At 45.4% G+C, this 14565-nt stretch overlaps 1 protein-coding gene across 1 annotated transcript; it reads right to left on the bottom strand.

The window, feature by feature from the left end:
* Positions 1-295: 295 nt before the first annotated feature.
* On the bottom strand, positions 296-14523 carry DARS2 (aspartyl-tRNA synthetase 2, mitochondrial; the record flags this gene model as incomplete). The annotated part of the gene is made up of 17 exons (XM_083867522.1): positions 296-1747; positions 2755-2830; positions 3050-3160; positions 4066-4284; positions 5108-5260; positions 5432-5494; positions 6661-6768; positions 7139-7318; positions 7871-7940; positions 8696-8802; positions 9487-9533; positions 10140-10263; positions 10917-11012; positions 12084-12185; positions 12453-12519; positions 13256-13355; positions 14454-14523. The coding sequence occupies 17 exons, from the start codon at positions 14521-14523 to the stop codon at positions 1560-1562; spliced, it is 1881 nt and encodes a 626-aa protein (XP_083723648.1). The 3' UTR covers positions 296-1559.
* Positions 14524-14565: the final 42 nt, after the last annotated feature.

Below are 14565 nucleotides of genomic sequence, written 5' to 3' on the forward strand. Positions count from 1 at the left end.
ACTCAGAGAAAGGAAAAAAAATGGTTAACTACAGATGAATTGATTTCAAGTAGGAATGAATAGCCTATATGAGGAAAAATGAAGGAATTCAGTGTTTGGCTAAAATGAATGTGAATACAAATCCAGGATTGTTCTGTTTTGTTTTAAATAATATTTAACCAGCTCTGAGACTGAAAATAACAATCATGCCAGAAGCAAAGAAAGCGTTTTTCTTTTACACATGTAACTCCACCATTTTATAATCTGCAAAGCAGCAGCAAGTCAGCTCCAGTGTCATTTTCTATGGATAGTACTCAAAGAAAAAAAAAAAAAAAAAAAAAAAAAAAAAAAAAAAAAAAAAAAAAAATCAAAACCACCCTTAAGTAGAAGAGCTGCCTGCATTTCTGATTCTTATCAGCAGGACAGTTCGGTATTTAAAAAACAACCAGGCAGTGTTATCCCATGATGCAGAAAGGGTGGTTAACCCTTGGAGCAGACCAGGATCTGACAATCTGCAGGACAGGCTCTCTGGCAGAAGGCTGGAGCTCAGCATCAGCTCAGACAAGAACTGCAATCTTCCTTCTGTCCTCCAGCACTTCCTCTGGCATGTGCCTCCTGCTGTCCTTCCCAGCTGGACACAAGAGCTCTGCCTTGTCTTCCTTTGCACCATCTTCTCACCTTCATCAAGGAAACTTTTCTTCAGTCTCTCCACCTTCCCTTTCAGGAACAGGGCTCACAGAAGACTGAGAACTGTGCTGTGCTCCAACAGCTTTCTTGTCATCTCCTGGAGGGACCAGAGGTCACAAAGCCAAACTGACAGTTTGGCTGTTGTAGAGAAAGCCCAAAGCTACACTCAGACAAAACCACACTGCCAGGTAAACTTTATTTATAAACATACAAACTCCTGAATGACTGTGCTGAAAGCACCAGGACCACAGGCCCCAAACACCTCATTGACAAGTATTACAAGGACAACTGTTGCAATCATCATGGATGCTTCTCTCCCTCTCCTTTGAAGGAAAAACACAGCTGAGTGTGAACTCCCCATGGCAAAGTTCTGATGATCTGGTATCCTCCAACACCAGGCAAGTTGCTGGCTGCACAGAAGTTTGGCTGTGCAGTGTCCAGAGCTTCTGGTCCAGCACAGTTGTGTTGTCACAGTGCTCAGCTGACATGATTTAATGAGGATCATGATTAAATTCCTGCCAGGGAAGCTGACTGTCTTCTCCAGATGGGAGGAGGAATACTTTACAAGGGATGTAAAAACTGAGGGTTGGGAAAAAACAGATCCCATCTTCCCTCTGGTATGACACCCTAAAGCAGTCTCAATATCCTATGGTAAAATTATGTTCTTTTCTATTGCTGTTTTGCATGTCCTTCCCATTACATCCCAAAGGTGAATTCCTATCAGAGAGACCTCTTATCTACTTCCCATTCCATCCTGCAACTGCCCCAGTACAGTGGAGTTGGACTGCCCCCCACCCTGCCACAAGAGCTGACATTTTCTGAGCTGAATCACGGCCTTCAGAAGCTGTAACCACCTCTGGTTGATCAGATCACCTTACACCACTGGCATGAAGTCAGTTTTTCTTTGCCTCTTTCTCTTCAAGAGGCCAGGAAACCTGAATGTGATATGGCTCCAGCTCTTCTGGAGTGACATAGTCTGGAGCATTGCCCATCAGGTCCCGTCCCCTGAAGGATTTTGGAAAGGCAATGACGTCCCGGATACTCGGAGCGTCAACAATGAGAGAGATCAGCCTGTCAAGTCCTATAAGCAGAAAACAAATTGGTGAAACACTTGAGTTATGGCTCTGTATTACCTCCCCTGAGTCAGAAAAATCAGAAAGATTGAGGAGGTAATATTGCTGAGCTTGAAGAAAAAGAGTGAAGCAAGTAAGGGAGAAAAAAAATTAATCTCAGCTGGTAGCAGAGAAACAGATTTGCCTGGAGAGCAGAAATGTCTGCCAAAATAAAGCTTTTCAATATTGCAGGAAGTTCTGTAACACTCTAAGGGCTGCAGGACACAGACAGCAAACACAGCATAACAAAATCTGGGCAGCTGAATGGCAGAACACTGGCTGGGCTCTGCTTTACAGCTCAGAGCTCTGCATCAACAAGTTTGGAAGGATTGCAACCAATTAAGAAGAATTCAAGAGGAACAAAAGCTTCTGGGTGACTGGATGGAGAAAAGTCAAACTGAAAAAACACGGGTTAAAGTACCTTTGTTTTTTGTAGTTTTTTTTATTTTGGTTAGTGTAGGGAAGGTGTTGTTGGTTGGTTGGGTTTCTTCCCTCTTTAAACAAGAAACTTGCATTGTTCAAGGGAAAAAACCAAACCCTGATATTTTCTGAATTAACAAGCATAACAGGTGAGGAAGAAGGGAAGTGAGAGGGCAGCAGACGGGAAGGATGTGAAACACAAAGTCCCATTGCTGTCCCATGCCTCCAGGCAGGCAGCACAGGGATCCTGCTCTGGCTGCTCAAGAATGGGAACAAAGCTGACCCAACCTCAATGAATACAGGGTTTGCAGATCAGCAGATAAGCACCATGCTTAGAGCCACCAATGTCCTTGCTTAAGACCTAAATCCCACTGTGACTCTGGGGAGGAACATCCCAACTTTCTGCTCTCGGTGACCAGACCTCTGTTCCTTTCCCCAAAGCTTGTGCAGAGATGGAAGCATCAAGGCTTTTCCTAACAAACATGAGCCTTGTTCCTGGGATCTAGTATGCAAAAATCACTAAAGACCTGCATGTGCAGAGCTACAGATCACTCACCTAAAGCAATTCCTCCGTGAGGTGGAGCTCCAAGTTCCAAAGCCTCAATCAGATGGGAAAGCACCTCGGAGTCCTCCTGCAATATTTCATTAAGAGGTGTCACTGGACAAGCAATGTTCTAGCTATTAGCATCACAAGATGAAGGTACAATGAAATCATCCATTGCTCAGGGCTAGGAATTATGTCTCTCTCTGAGAAGCACATGAGTGTTTCTTTCAGAATATGCAACTAATACTTCAATTAATTAGTGCTTTTAAATCATCAAGAAAGCATTAGAGGCATCAGCAGGTGTTACCTTCAGCACTTTCTCCAGCACGAAACGCTGCTGTTCTGCATTGTGAATCCTGATGGAGCCCCCTCCAACCTCATTGCCATTGAGCACAAGGTCATAGTGCTGGCTACGGACCTGCAGGGAGACAGGGACAGGCACCCTGCTGAGCCTGGGCACAGCTGCACCTAAAAACAGCCTGCACAGACATGGCAGAGACACTGGGAATGAAGCCATGGAACTCTGTAAAACTTTTCACTCAGGGGTACATTGCAATCCATGCTGGAGGCATGGACTGCCTCTCACTGATGTGGGGAGAACAAATCCTTTTGAAAAGTTCATCATGGGATGGGTCAGAATATAAGATTTCTGTTTGCTATAAGCTTCTTTTGCTGGGGCACACATGAATACTTGCTATTTGCAGTAATCAGGAAGCCATCTCTTCCAGACACAGAAGATCATAGAATCAAACAATGCTTTGGGTTGGGAGAGACCTTAAAGATCCTCTATGTCCAACCCTCTGCAGTGGGCAGGGACACCTTCCACTATCCGAGGATGCCACAAGCCCCGTCCAGCCTTGAACACTGCCAGGGAAAGGTCAGCCAGAGCTGCTCTGGGCAACCTGTGCCAGGGCCTCACAGGGAAGATTTTTTTCCTAATACCAATCGATCTAAGTCTACCCTCTGTCAGTTTAAAACCATTTCCCCTTGTCCTATCACTGCTCGCCCCTGCAAAATGTCCCTCTCCAGCTCTCTTGTAGCCTCTTTAGGCACTGGAATGGGCTCTAATGTTGTTTCTGAGCCTTCCCTTCTCCAGGCTCAATAACCTTAGCTCCTTCAGCCTTTTCTCATAGTAGAAGTGCTCCAACCCTTTGATCATCTTAGCAGTCTCCTCTAGACTCATTCCAGCAGATCTACATCTTCCTTGTGCAGTCAGTCCCATGAAACAACATCACTTCTTACTCTAAACCCAGCTGCTGCTCGCCTGGTTTTCCATGGGAGCAGCTGTGAAAGAGCCAGCAGGGCAGGCATGAAGTTGGTTACCTTTGTGGGATCAGAATACAGGAGGCTGGCATCTGAAGGATGAGGGGCAGTGAAGGGGTGGTGAGCAGATTCCAGTTCAGTGGGATTCTCAGCCTTGGGGAGGAAAAGGGGGAAATCCACCACCCAGAGGAAGTGAAAGGCTGTGGGATCACGGAGTGCCAGCCCAGCTGCCTCCAGGAGGTTGGCACTCAGCAGCCGCAGGGCTCCCAATGCACAGCACTGCAACAGAGGAGGGAGAGATGGGACAGGGTGGCTTCACCAGCAGGAAAGTCACTCTAACACCAACCAGGGAAACAGTGTTCCATAAGGGAAGTACCATAGATAGCACCAGCTGGAATGCATTGCTGCCTTGAACACTTTTGCCTCATAGCCTAAAATATATAACCTTCCTGCTGAGGTAGCAGCAGCACCAGGGTTTGAGAGAGACCAAGTAAGGAGCCAGAAAGTTCATGTTTTTCCAGCTGTTTCATCTCCAGAACTTTCTTAGACTAACCTCCAGCTCCACACATGTGGATTAACTGGGGGAACACATTTGCAAGACAGAGAAATGAAAGCACAGAAAAGAATACAACAAAATGTTGGTATTGAGCAAAGCGTTGACACCTTGCAATAAAACAATGCTTGGAAGGCAACAGCTGCTGGCAAGAACAGAGAAAAAGGAAGGGATAGAATCTCCCACCATTGCTGCTAATAAGTCATGCTCTTATGGGAGACACAATTACCCAGCTGACCTTATTTTCCAATCTGTTTGATGCTTTAAAAATGAAGTTAAGAGAAAAGAAGGCACTGATTTGTGGCAGAATTTTTTATATTTCAGCCTTCATTTCAGCTACAAGTCCTGCCCAGAATTTGGCTGGGGGCCATAAAGTAATAGGTACATTTCATGCTTTATTTGCTGTTGCTATAGCTGCCGATCCAGAGAAACAGAAAATTAGATGATGACCTATTTTAATAATAAGAAGAATCAGACTAAGGTCAGATAACATCAAAACCATCATCAGCAGCATTCAACTCACAGAGCCACCCAAGAAATGCCTCCTACCACTTGCTTGTGTTCTCCAGCTGCCAGCAGCACCACATCATCCTCCTGCATGTTCAGTGCTTGGATAAGCTCTGACTTCTCCTTCTCACCAAGGAACTTGGTAAGCAGAGACTTCAAGCTTCCATCAGGTTTGCGGATAATTTCCATGATTTCCTGGGAAAAGGTAAGGGCATGATCAGTGCAGTGCTGCCCTCTCTCGCCTTGAAGCATTACATGCTCGGGTTCTGACTCTCAGCTATTGAAAACTGCTCTCCCATCTCCCCCTGCCTTTATCACACTTTGTCACTCACCCTTCCCAAAGCCTCGGGAGAGTTTCTGTCTCACCTGGTTAAACTCAGATTTTGCAGATTCCTTCAATGACTCCAAGTCTTTATTTGTAAGATACTTCTGGGGAAAGAGCAAGAGAAGACGCAGCAAAGATCAGCTTGGAAAACTTGACTAGGTATCAAATCTATGCTGGTTCCAAATTTCTCAATTCTTTTGCTTCTAGTTCAAGCTGTTATGAGGGCTGTGGAACAGGACAGGGTCCTTTCCACTGGGCTGGGTGTCTGCTCTGAGGGCTCCTTTCAGGAAGAGACCCCTCTAGATCTACATTTTTTTCCTCCTCTCACAGATAAATGTTTCTGGTCAGCAGGGTCAGATCACCGCCTCCAGCCTGCAGAAACAAGGTTACACCACCACACTGTGGATGGGGAATGCAGAGCTCAAACTGGAGGAAGAACAGAGAAAAAACAACTGGGCTGACTCTTGCATGCAGTAAATGAGGACTTGCATCAAGATCTTGATTATTTTTTTTTTCATCTACTCCAGTGTTTAGGGTGGGTCTGGGTGCCACTTTTGTGTTGCACAAACAAACACCTCTGTGCCCTCTCGTGGGAAGCCATAACTTGCACTTTGTGCCAAAATGAAAGGAATCCCAAGAGAAACCATGGCCACAAAACCCTGCTCCCCAAATAAAACTCAGTATTTAAAGGATTCGTTTTTTCCATACTGTCCAAGCTACAAAGATGCCTATAGCCAGAATTAAATCTGTTTCCTTGCCAAAATGCAGAGCTGTGTCAAAAGTCTTCCACATCTATTGTCAGCCTTGGATTTGGTCCATGACATTCTCATCACAAGACATGAATTGTACATAAAAATGCAGCTAAAGCAAACAGGAGCAGGACATGGAAACACCTGATCCTTCTCTGCCTATCCCAGAGCTGTGCCATGCCCAGTCCTGTTTCAATCTCCCGTCACGAGGCGCAATTCCTTGTTGACATCCACATCAAAAAGGTGACAAAAAGCAAGGTGAAACCCCAAGAGGGTTCCCTATCCTCATGGGATCCTGCAGCTCTATTGTTTTCCTCCTCTTCCTAAGAATAAAATACTCTTCCTGTTGCCTTATCATTCTAACACTGCTCAGCCCAACCTGACATGGATTACAACCAATCCCCAGTTCCTTTAAGAACACCAATAATAGCAAGGAACATTTCCATACCAACAAAAGAATTCAAATTGGCATTTTATTTATTCCACATAAATCATAAACAGGACGTAAGAGCACCACTTACCACTCCCTGAGGAATACAAATGGCTCTGATGGAGCCATGTGGGTAACTGAGGGCATTCTGCACAAAGTGAACGCCTGATCCTCGTAAAACATCACTGATATCCACAATCTGACAAAGGAGAGAGCACAGGAAAAAGCACTGCTGGTAGGAATACAAAGCTAAAATTCCTGCACCTGTGTCTTAACACCTTCAACACTATTCCCTTTTAGAGCTTTTGCTCCTGAAACAGTCAAGATGCATTGCTCTCTAACACTACATCACCTTTAAAATAATGTCTTATTAGAGCATACATTTTTTCACAGTCAACTGATCAAATGCTCTCTTTCTTCAGCAGACTGCACAAAGCAGCAACAATGGGACAGGCACCTTGGGTAAATTACAGCACTCAAAACTCCAGCCAACCATGAATCCATGATCCAGGTTATTAAAACACTGACTGAAAGGAAAAGCTGCAAGTTTCCAATGGGCAAACCCTCACCTTCATCCCAAAGCGAGTGTCTGGTTTGTCAGTCCCATACTCAGCCAGTGCCTCCTTGTATGTCATGGAAGGGAAAGGAGTCATAATGGACCCTCTTTCCTCAGGCCAGGAATGTTGCAGGAGGCCCTCTACGAGCCTCTGGATCCCAGCTTGATCTACAAACGACATCTCTATATCTATCTTAAAACAGAGAACAAGGGAGGGAATTCCACATTAGCTACAGGTTGTGCTTTCACACTGCAATGTACTCACACTTGGTGAGTACAAAGCCAGCAAAACAAGAAACAATACACGAAATGACATCACAGCACGACTGCATTAGGCTGGGAACAGTGCTTAGGAGCACCCTCCAGGCTGATGACTCAGGCAACAGCCTCCTCAGAGAGTGAATGAGGTAATGATGACAAGGACACGATGGCAAGGAGAAGCAGCCTTGAGAGAACCAGGCTAACTCAGCCTGGGATTTCAAGGCTGAGGAATGGGATGTCTGACCCAACAGGACAAGACTGTACCATCAAAGTAAAATCACTGCTGCAATTCCCACATCTGCACCTGGGGCACAGCCCAGGACAGGAATCACACAGCCATCCCACACCAATTTCCAAGGGCTGTGTCTGTGAAACACACCCCAAACAACTCTGTACCCCCCAAACAGCACCAGACTAGCACAGAGTAAGCCTCCAGAAGCTATGAGGCACTTGGGTTGAGGAGCAGGGAGCACGGGCTGGTTACCTGGGTGAACTCCGGCTGCCTGTCAGGCCGTGAACCCTCATCGCGGTAGCAGCGAGCGACCTGGAAGTACCTGCAGTGACACTTGGATTTAGATAACAATATGAAGTATCCTCAACTGCACTGTGACTATAGAATTGACGATACAAAAGATAAGGGAAAGAGAAGTAAACCAGAGAGAGAATGCTCTGTTCCCACAGCAGATGATCTTTGTTCCCACCCCTTCAAAAGAATGGAGTTTTGAATGGAAACAGCCATATCCTCCAGAGGCACATGGAGACTGCCAGGTGAGTTGTCCCCCAAGGGCAGCACACTCAACTCTTTATTCCACCTTCCACTCCACTCCAGGGCTCTCCTAACAACCATGCAGAACTCTCAGACAACACCTGGCCTGCATTTCACTGTGTGAACAATTGTCTGTCTCCCTGTCCATCCATTTGATCTGGAGAAGCAAACTCAATTAAAAGCTTTGCACTTGGGCACCCTGACATGCTTTTCCTTGTCTCAGTCATGCTCAGCTGCCCTGCCTCAGCTCAATTAGCTCTGTAGGTTACCCCTGGAGCAGCTTTTATCACACATTAGATTTTCTGCTCTTCAGGCAGGATCTGCTTCAGATCAGGTTTGTGTTTTAACACAGCAGTAAAGATTTCAGCTTTCCAGAAGGACACATTTCACCTGATTATAAAGTCCCAAGTATTTAAGGATACCTCTTCCAGACACAAATCCTCGGCAGTAAGTTTTTTTGGGGGAAGTTTCTAAAACTTCACAGATAAAGCAATCAAACCCTAGACAGGACATGCAGAGAACAGGAGTCCAAGAAACCCTTACCTGTCCAGGCCTCCAACCATGAGGAGCTGTTTGAACTGCTGAGGGCTCTGTGGCAGGGAGTAGAACTTGCCTGGTTCCCTCGAGGGCACAAGGAATTCTTTGGCTCCCTGGCATTAGAAAGAAAATTTACAGAGTTCAGCAAGTAAGTGGCCCCAATTCCTGACAGAGCAAACACTGGAAGTGCAAGAGGAAAGGACCTGTTTCCCCCATTATGAAATCCCACTTGTGAGGAAATGGCTGTTTGTACATTATGCTTAACATCTGTTAACCAACTTGGTCCAAAATATCCCAAAGGAGAATTCTCTACCTTCTTCTCTGAGAGACTAATGCATAACAGACCATCCAAGACTGGGGTTTAAATCATCAGCTGCATCAACAATTCCTCAGCTACAGCTCTCTTCTCTCTGACTATTTTTGAAGTGAAAGAAAGGAATATAAGATCAGAAATTAAATTTACTTGAGTATGACCTCTACAATAACCTACTGGTTAAGAGATAAATGCTGAAAACACTGCTTCAAAGTGTTTTGGGTTTATAATTCCAGGACAGACTTGCATTCAACATGTGCTCTACAAGGCAGAAGCTTATTTTGTTTGAAGGTTCAAAACCAGGACAGAAGTTATCACCTCTTCCCTTTCTCTCTCTCTACTTTTAAAAGGATCTGTGGATGATATCAGAAGTTCCACAAGCTGTTATTTAGCAAGGGAAAAGCAATGAAGGCTGAGTTGCAATTGGAAATTATTCAGCCCTGACTGTGCAGCTGCAGGAGGCCAAAAAGCATCACATACATACCCCTGGGGTTCTTTTAAACAGAGTTGGAGTTTCTACATCCACGAACCCTGGAGAACAAACACAGAATATACTGAGAGGACAGAGAACTAACAGGACAGAGTAGAATAGAGTAGGGTTAGTCAGCAAAATAGGTCATCTACCATACCATGGAGGCTCTCCAAAACCAACACACATTACTACTTCTAATAATTATTCCTCTAATGACAGATCTAAAGGGTCAGAGCTACTCTGATGTCCTGCCAGAACTGCTGATGACAGAGGACTTCAAATAGGCTGAAAATGTATTCTCTATCTATTCTGAACCAGGCAGTGATTTTCCAAAAAGCACTCCCTGATTTTAAGAGAAGCAAAAGCCCTAAACAAAATCCATCCCTCTTGACATGCCTCAACTGGGTGACCAAAAGAGGGCAACCACCTTGCAAAGAGTCTTTTCTCATTGGAAGCAGCTAATTTGAAACAACTGGCTTGCAGCATGCCAAGAGATTTTGACGTACTTTGTTCTTCAGGTCTGACAACATCCCACTGAAGACCCCACCACAAGCAGATGTCCTTATAAAGCGTGACCAGTGAGTTGGTTAGGAATGTCTGACAGCACCAGCAGCAGGGAGAGGTGCAGTGCCTGCAGCAGGCTGCACCCCAAGCAGCCCCCTCACCGTGCAGGTTGCAGAGGTACTGGCGCATGCTCATCACCAGGCGGGAGCGCAGGCGCAGCGCCGACTGCAGCCGGGGGCTGCGCAGGTCCAGGTACCGGTACTGCATCCGCAGTGCCTCCGACTTCTGCAGAGGAGAGAGGAGCAGGGTAAGAGACAAAATTCAAATTGCACCTACAGTGAAGGTGCTCCTAAAGCCACGGGGAAAAAGGGAGAAGGTGAAAAGGGATGGTGCTCGACTGCCACAACGTGCCTGTTACACACGAGCTACGCAAATATGGCAATCACTTGAAATAAAAACCAAACTACCCACAAAAGTTGTGGCTGCCCCGTCCCTGGAAGTGTTCAAGGCCAGGCTGGATGAAGCTCTGAACAACCTGGTGCATCCCTACCCATGGCAGGGGGGGGTGAACAAAATGATCTTTAAGGCTCCTTCCAACCATTCTGTGATTCCATTCTGTGATTCCACAAGTCAAATAAAACAGCCTCATTTCACACTCAAAAAAAAACCCAGCACAGCCCCATTTTTTTTCACTCTTTCCTTTATCATCAGTTCTTCCAGAAATCTAGAATCATTCAAGCCCTGTTTTCTGCTTAGCTCTAATTAGAAATAAATCCTCCTAGCAAACAAACAGCACCCCTGTTTTAAATATCATCATTTCTCCAAAGTGAAGTGGGGAGAACCAGACTCAGCTCTCAGATGTTTTGCCATCATCCTGGGCAAATTCCCAATTCAATGAAAAGCCACTACTTTGATAAGAGAAAGAAAAGCACAGACACCTTGATAAAATCCTTGATTTCAAAAGGCAGCTTCTTGCAGGAGTTTAGGATCTCTGCAGTCTCTGCCTTCACTTCAATATCCCCTGTTGGCATTTTCTAGAACAAAAAGGGAAGAAAAAAAATTAAACTCAAAACAGTTGGACAAAGGTAATTCACAGATGATCAAAGGGAAAAAAAAGAAGCAATGATTATCCTCCCTGCCTTCTAACACAGCGTATAAGTCAGAGAGCTTCTCCCAAGGACAGATTTCTCCCAGAAACACAAGGAAACTGTCCAGGGAAACACAAGTCACCTCACCAAAGATGGCACCTTCTTTCCCAGTAGCACACTGGTCTCTAAGCCTCAGCAAAACCCACAGTGTAGGTTTCAGTGAGCACGAGCAGCAGCAGCCCTTCATATGAGTCAAAAGAGGCAAATCATGAGGCACTTCTGAGAACTCCCAATTCTAAACACCAGTTCTCAGAACTGATCTTCTTTTGACTCTTTCCCGAGGGAGGGCAGGCAGCTCCCCTCACGTAGCTCTGAGGCACAGCAAAGTTCACTTCATCCTGCAGGACTCTTGTTATTTACCAGGGAAAGGACACACAACCTTCCCCCAAAACAAGAAATGAACAAAAGAAACAAAGGCATTGTTGAAGCCTGGATTTTAAGTGGACACCTACAAGATGGACCAAGAAGGGGTTATGACCATAAATACAGTCCTCTTTTTAGACCTGCAAGTTATGTGTACAATCCTGAACAATCAATCTACAGCTGATTAAAATGACAGCTGAGCAATGCAGAACAATAAAAATTCATTCAACCTCTGTTTCCTATACAAGGAGGCCAGCAAAATCAATTAACAGGTCACCACATGCCATGGAACTCAAAATGACAATATTTCTTTTCAAGCAAAAGGAATTCCCACCACACTTTGAAATCCTGGAACAAGCCAGCATTATCCTTGCAAAGGGCTGGGGTGCAGTTTAATTTGTGTAATGTGCTTTGAGATCCATCTGTTTTCTGACACAGCACTTATTTCACCTCATGCTATTTGGGAATGGGCTGTCACACAACCAGAACCCAGGGTGATGCTCTGACACAAAGCCCACCATGATCCCATCACGATCCAGGGTTGTTTCCTTCAAGGAACAAAAGCCCTGAGAGCCCCTCCCAGCCCATCCTCACCGGATTCTCCTGCCCCAGGGGCCGAGGGGACACTGTCCCAGTCACTCTCACCACAGACTCCAGTGGGGCACTGGACAGGAGCTCCTTCAGGTGGGAATGTGCCTGCAGGGAGAGCACAGAGCCTCACAGAAATCCAAACACGAGACAAAGGCACCTTGGCCAAGCACCTCCACCCAAAATCACCCTTAAGGCAGGGGAAACAGCACTGATGTTTCTGTTGCAGTGCCAGGTCAGGGCTCTCACGACACTTCAATCTCCTTGTAAGTCAGAGCACTCAGTGTGACAAAGCCCTTCGTGCTCTCTGAGGCTGCTGAAGCCAAGCACCAAAGGAAAAATAAAAACACAGACTCGTGTTTTGGTGGCACTTACCTCATCCTGAGGAATGATGACCTGGGTCAGCCCCTGGAAATCCCTCAAAACCAGAAACAGGCCTTGTCTGATCCATGAAAAGCACAAAAGGAAGAACATTTTTTTCACCAATTTAGAAGTTTCTACTTTTTAAAGCATATGGCAACTGGCTACACTTTCAGTACCCTGCCACTCATCCCAAAGCACTTCCAAGTACTCAATTATAGACACTTTTCCCACACTGAACCCAACCTAAACAATTTATTTCATATTGTGACCAGCCTCAGACAACATGCAAATCACCAAGAGAAGGCAGGATTTTAATCTGAGTTTTCATGCAAGCAGAGCAGGGATTCTGAACATGTGAATTTTCCTGCTGGGAAACATCATTCAGCTAAAAACAATTAAATGAGCAATAAAACTAAAGTTCACGTGGAATAAAAACAACAACAACAAAATCCAATCATAAGTCAAGAAGGGGAACACTTGTCCAACAAAAAATTCCACATGAACAATTCACACTGAACCACAAATCTTGATTTCTTCAAGCTGCAGCAGGGACAGCTGCCACTGTGTTTTATCCATCAAAAAACTGCCCAATGGGACATGTCTGGTGTCTTTAAGATCACCATGATCACATTGCAATAATCCCAACTCCTTTTCCTAGGTCTCCATCCACGATTGCTTAAAGATGAGACACTCAAGACCTCCTAAAATCAAAAAACTCTTGCATACCCATCACAGGAGAGCAATGCTGGATGAAACACAGCTTAGCCTGGATCTGGCAAATAATCATCTCCATTTTCACCATGGTTTGTCCTTACCTTTGATACTGAACCCATCCATACAGGGTCACCTTCTGTCCCACATGAGCAGAACGCAGCTCTCCACATGTGTTGGTCCGAGTGACAAAACTGTTGAAATCTTAAATTTAAAATAAATAAATAAACATATATATATATATAATATCTCTCATGGCTTTTGCAGATGAGACAGAATAAATAATAGAGTTTTCTCCTCAATACAACTTACACATATACAAAAAAGTTACTTCATATATACATAATATATATAATCTATATATGAAGATAAGATATTATGTCATAAACATGAAATTAATCTAGTCTAAATGTGTTTTAGACAGGGATCATTTGTGGTTGTCAGTTAAACTTTCATAAAGATACTTGACCACAGCCTTGCTGCAAACTGTTGCCCTGCAAGTTTCAGGAGCAAGAGGAGCAAAAGTCACAGATCAGTCCTGAGGGATGCTCACAATCCCATATTTCTATGGGATTGTGATGGGATTCTGGATTCCAAATCCAGAATCATAGAATGGTTTGGGTTTCAAGGACCTCAAAGCTCATTTATTCCACCCGGCCAGGGACACTTTCCACCATCCCAGGTTGCTCAGAGCCCCATCCAGCCTCCCCTTGGAGATTTCCAGGGATGGGGCAGCCACAGCTTCTCTGGACACCCTGTTCCCCACCCTCACGGGGGAGAATTTCTTTAAATATCCAATCCAAACCTGCCCTCCTTCCCCTTTGTCCTGCCGCTGCAGCCCCTGGCAGCGACAGCGCAGAACCGGGCTTAACGCCCCAAAACGAAGCACACAGGGAGCACACGCACCGAGCAGGTGTAAATGGAACAGTTCCTGCCTGAAACGACTGGAAAAGAGCCCGAACCACGGATAAAGCTCTGCACAGACCCTCCTGTGCCTGTAATCACGGCCTAAGTTATATATACACCATATACAGAATGTGCAAGAGGTTCAGCTTGTAAGGATAAGTCTGAAGGACACCATTACCTGGACATATATAAATAATTTTATGAGCGAATCTCACTACCTTCACCACAGCCTTTAGAATTAAAAGCGATTTAGAGAAGATACTTTAAATAAAGTGATACAGCGAAATGAACTAGCCACAAGCGCGATATTAATCGGCTGTGCGGACTACCCCGACCTGTGTCCCGGGGTAAAAGGAACCCAGATCAGGAGGGGGTGAGACCAGCGCTCCTCCTCACCTGGAGCCGCGGGTGCGGCGGCAGCGGCCGCGCGGTGCAGCGCCCGCACCAGCAGCCGGGGGAGCGCCATCCCGCAGCCGCCCTTCAGGCAGACACACGGGAGGAGCGCCAG

This window comes from Zosterops lateralis (genome assembly GCF_965231275.1).
Source record: "Zosterops lateralis genome assembly, chromosome: 9".
Lineage (NCBI taxonomy): Eukaryota > Metazoa > Chordata > Aves > Passeriformes > Zosteropidae > Zosterops > Zosterops lateralis.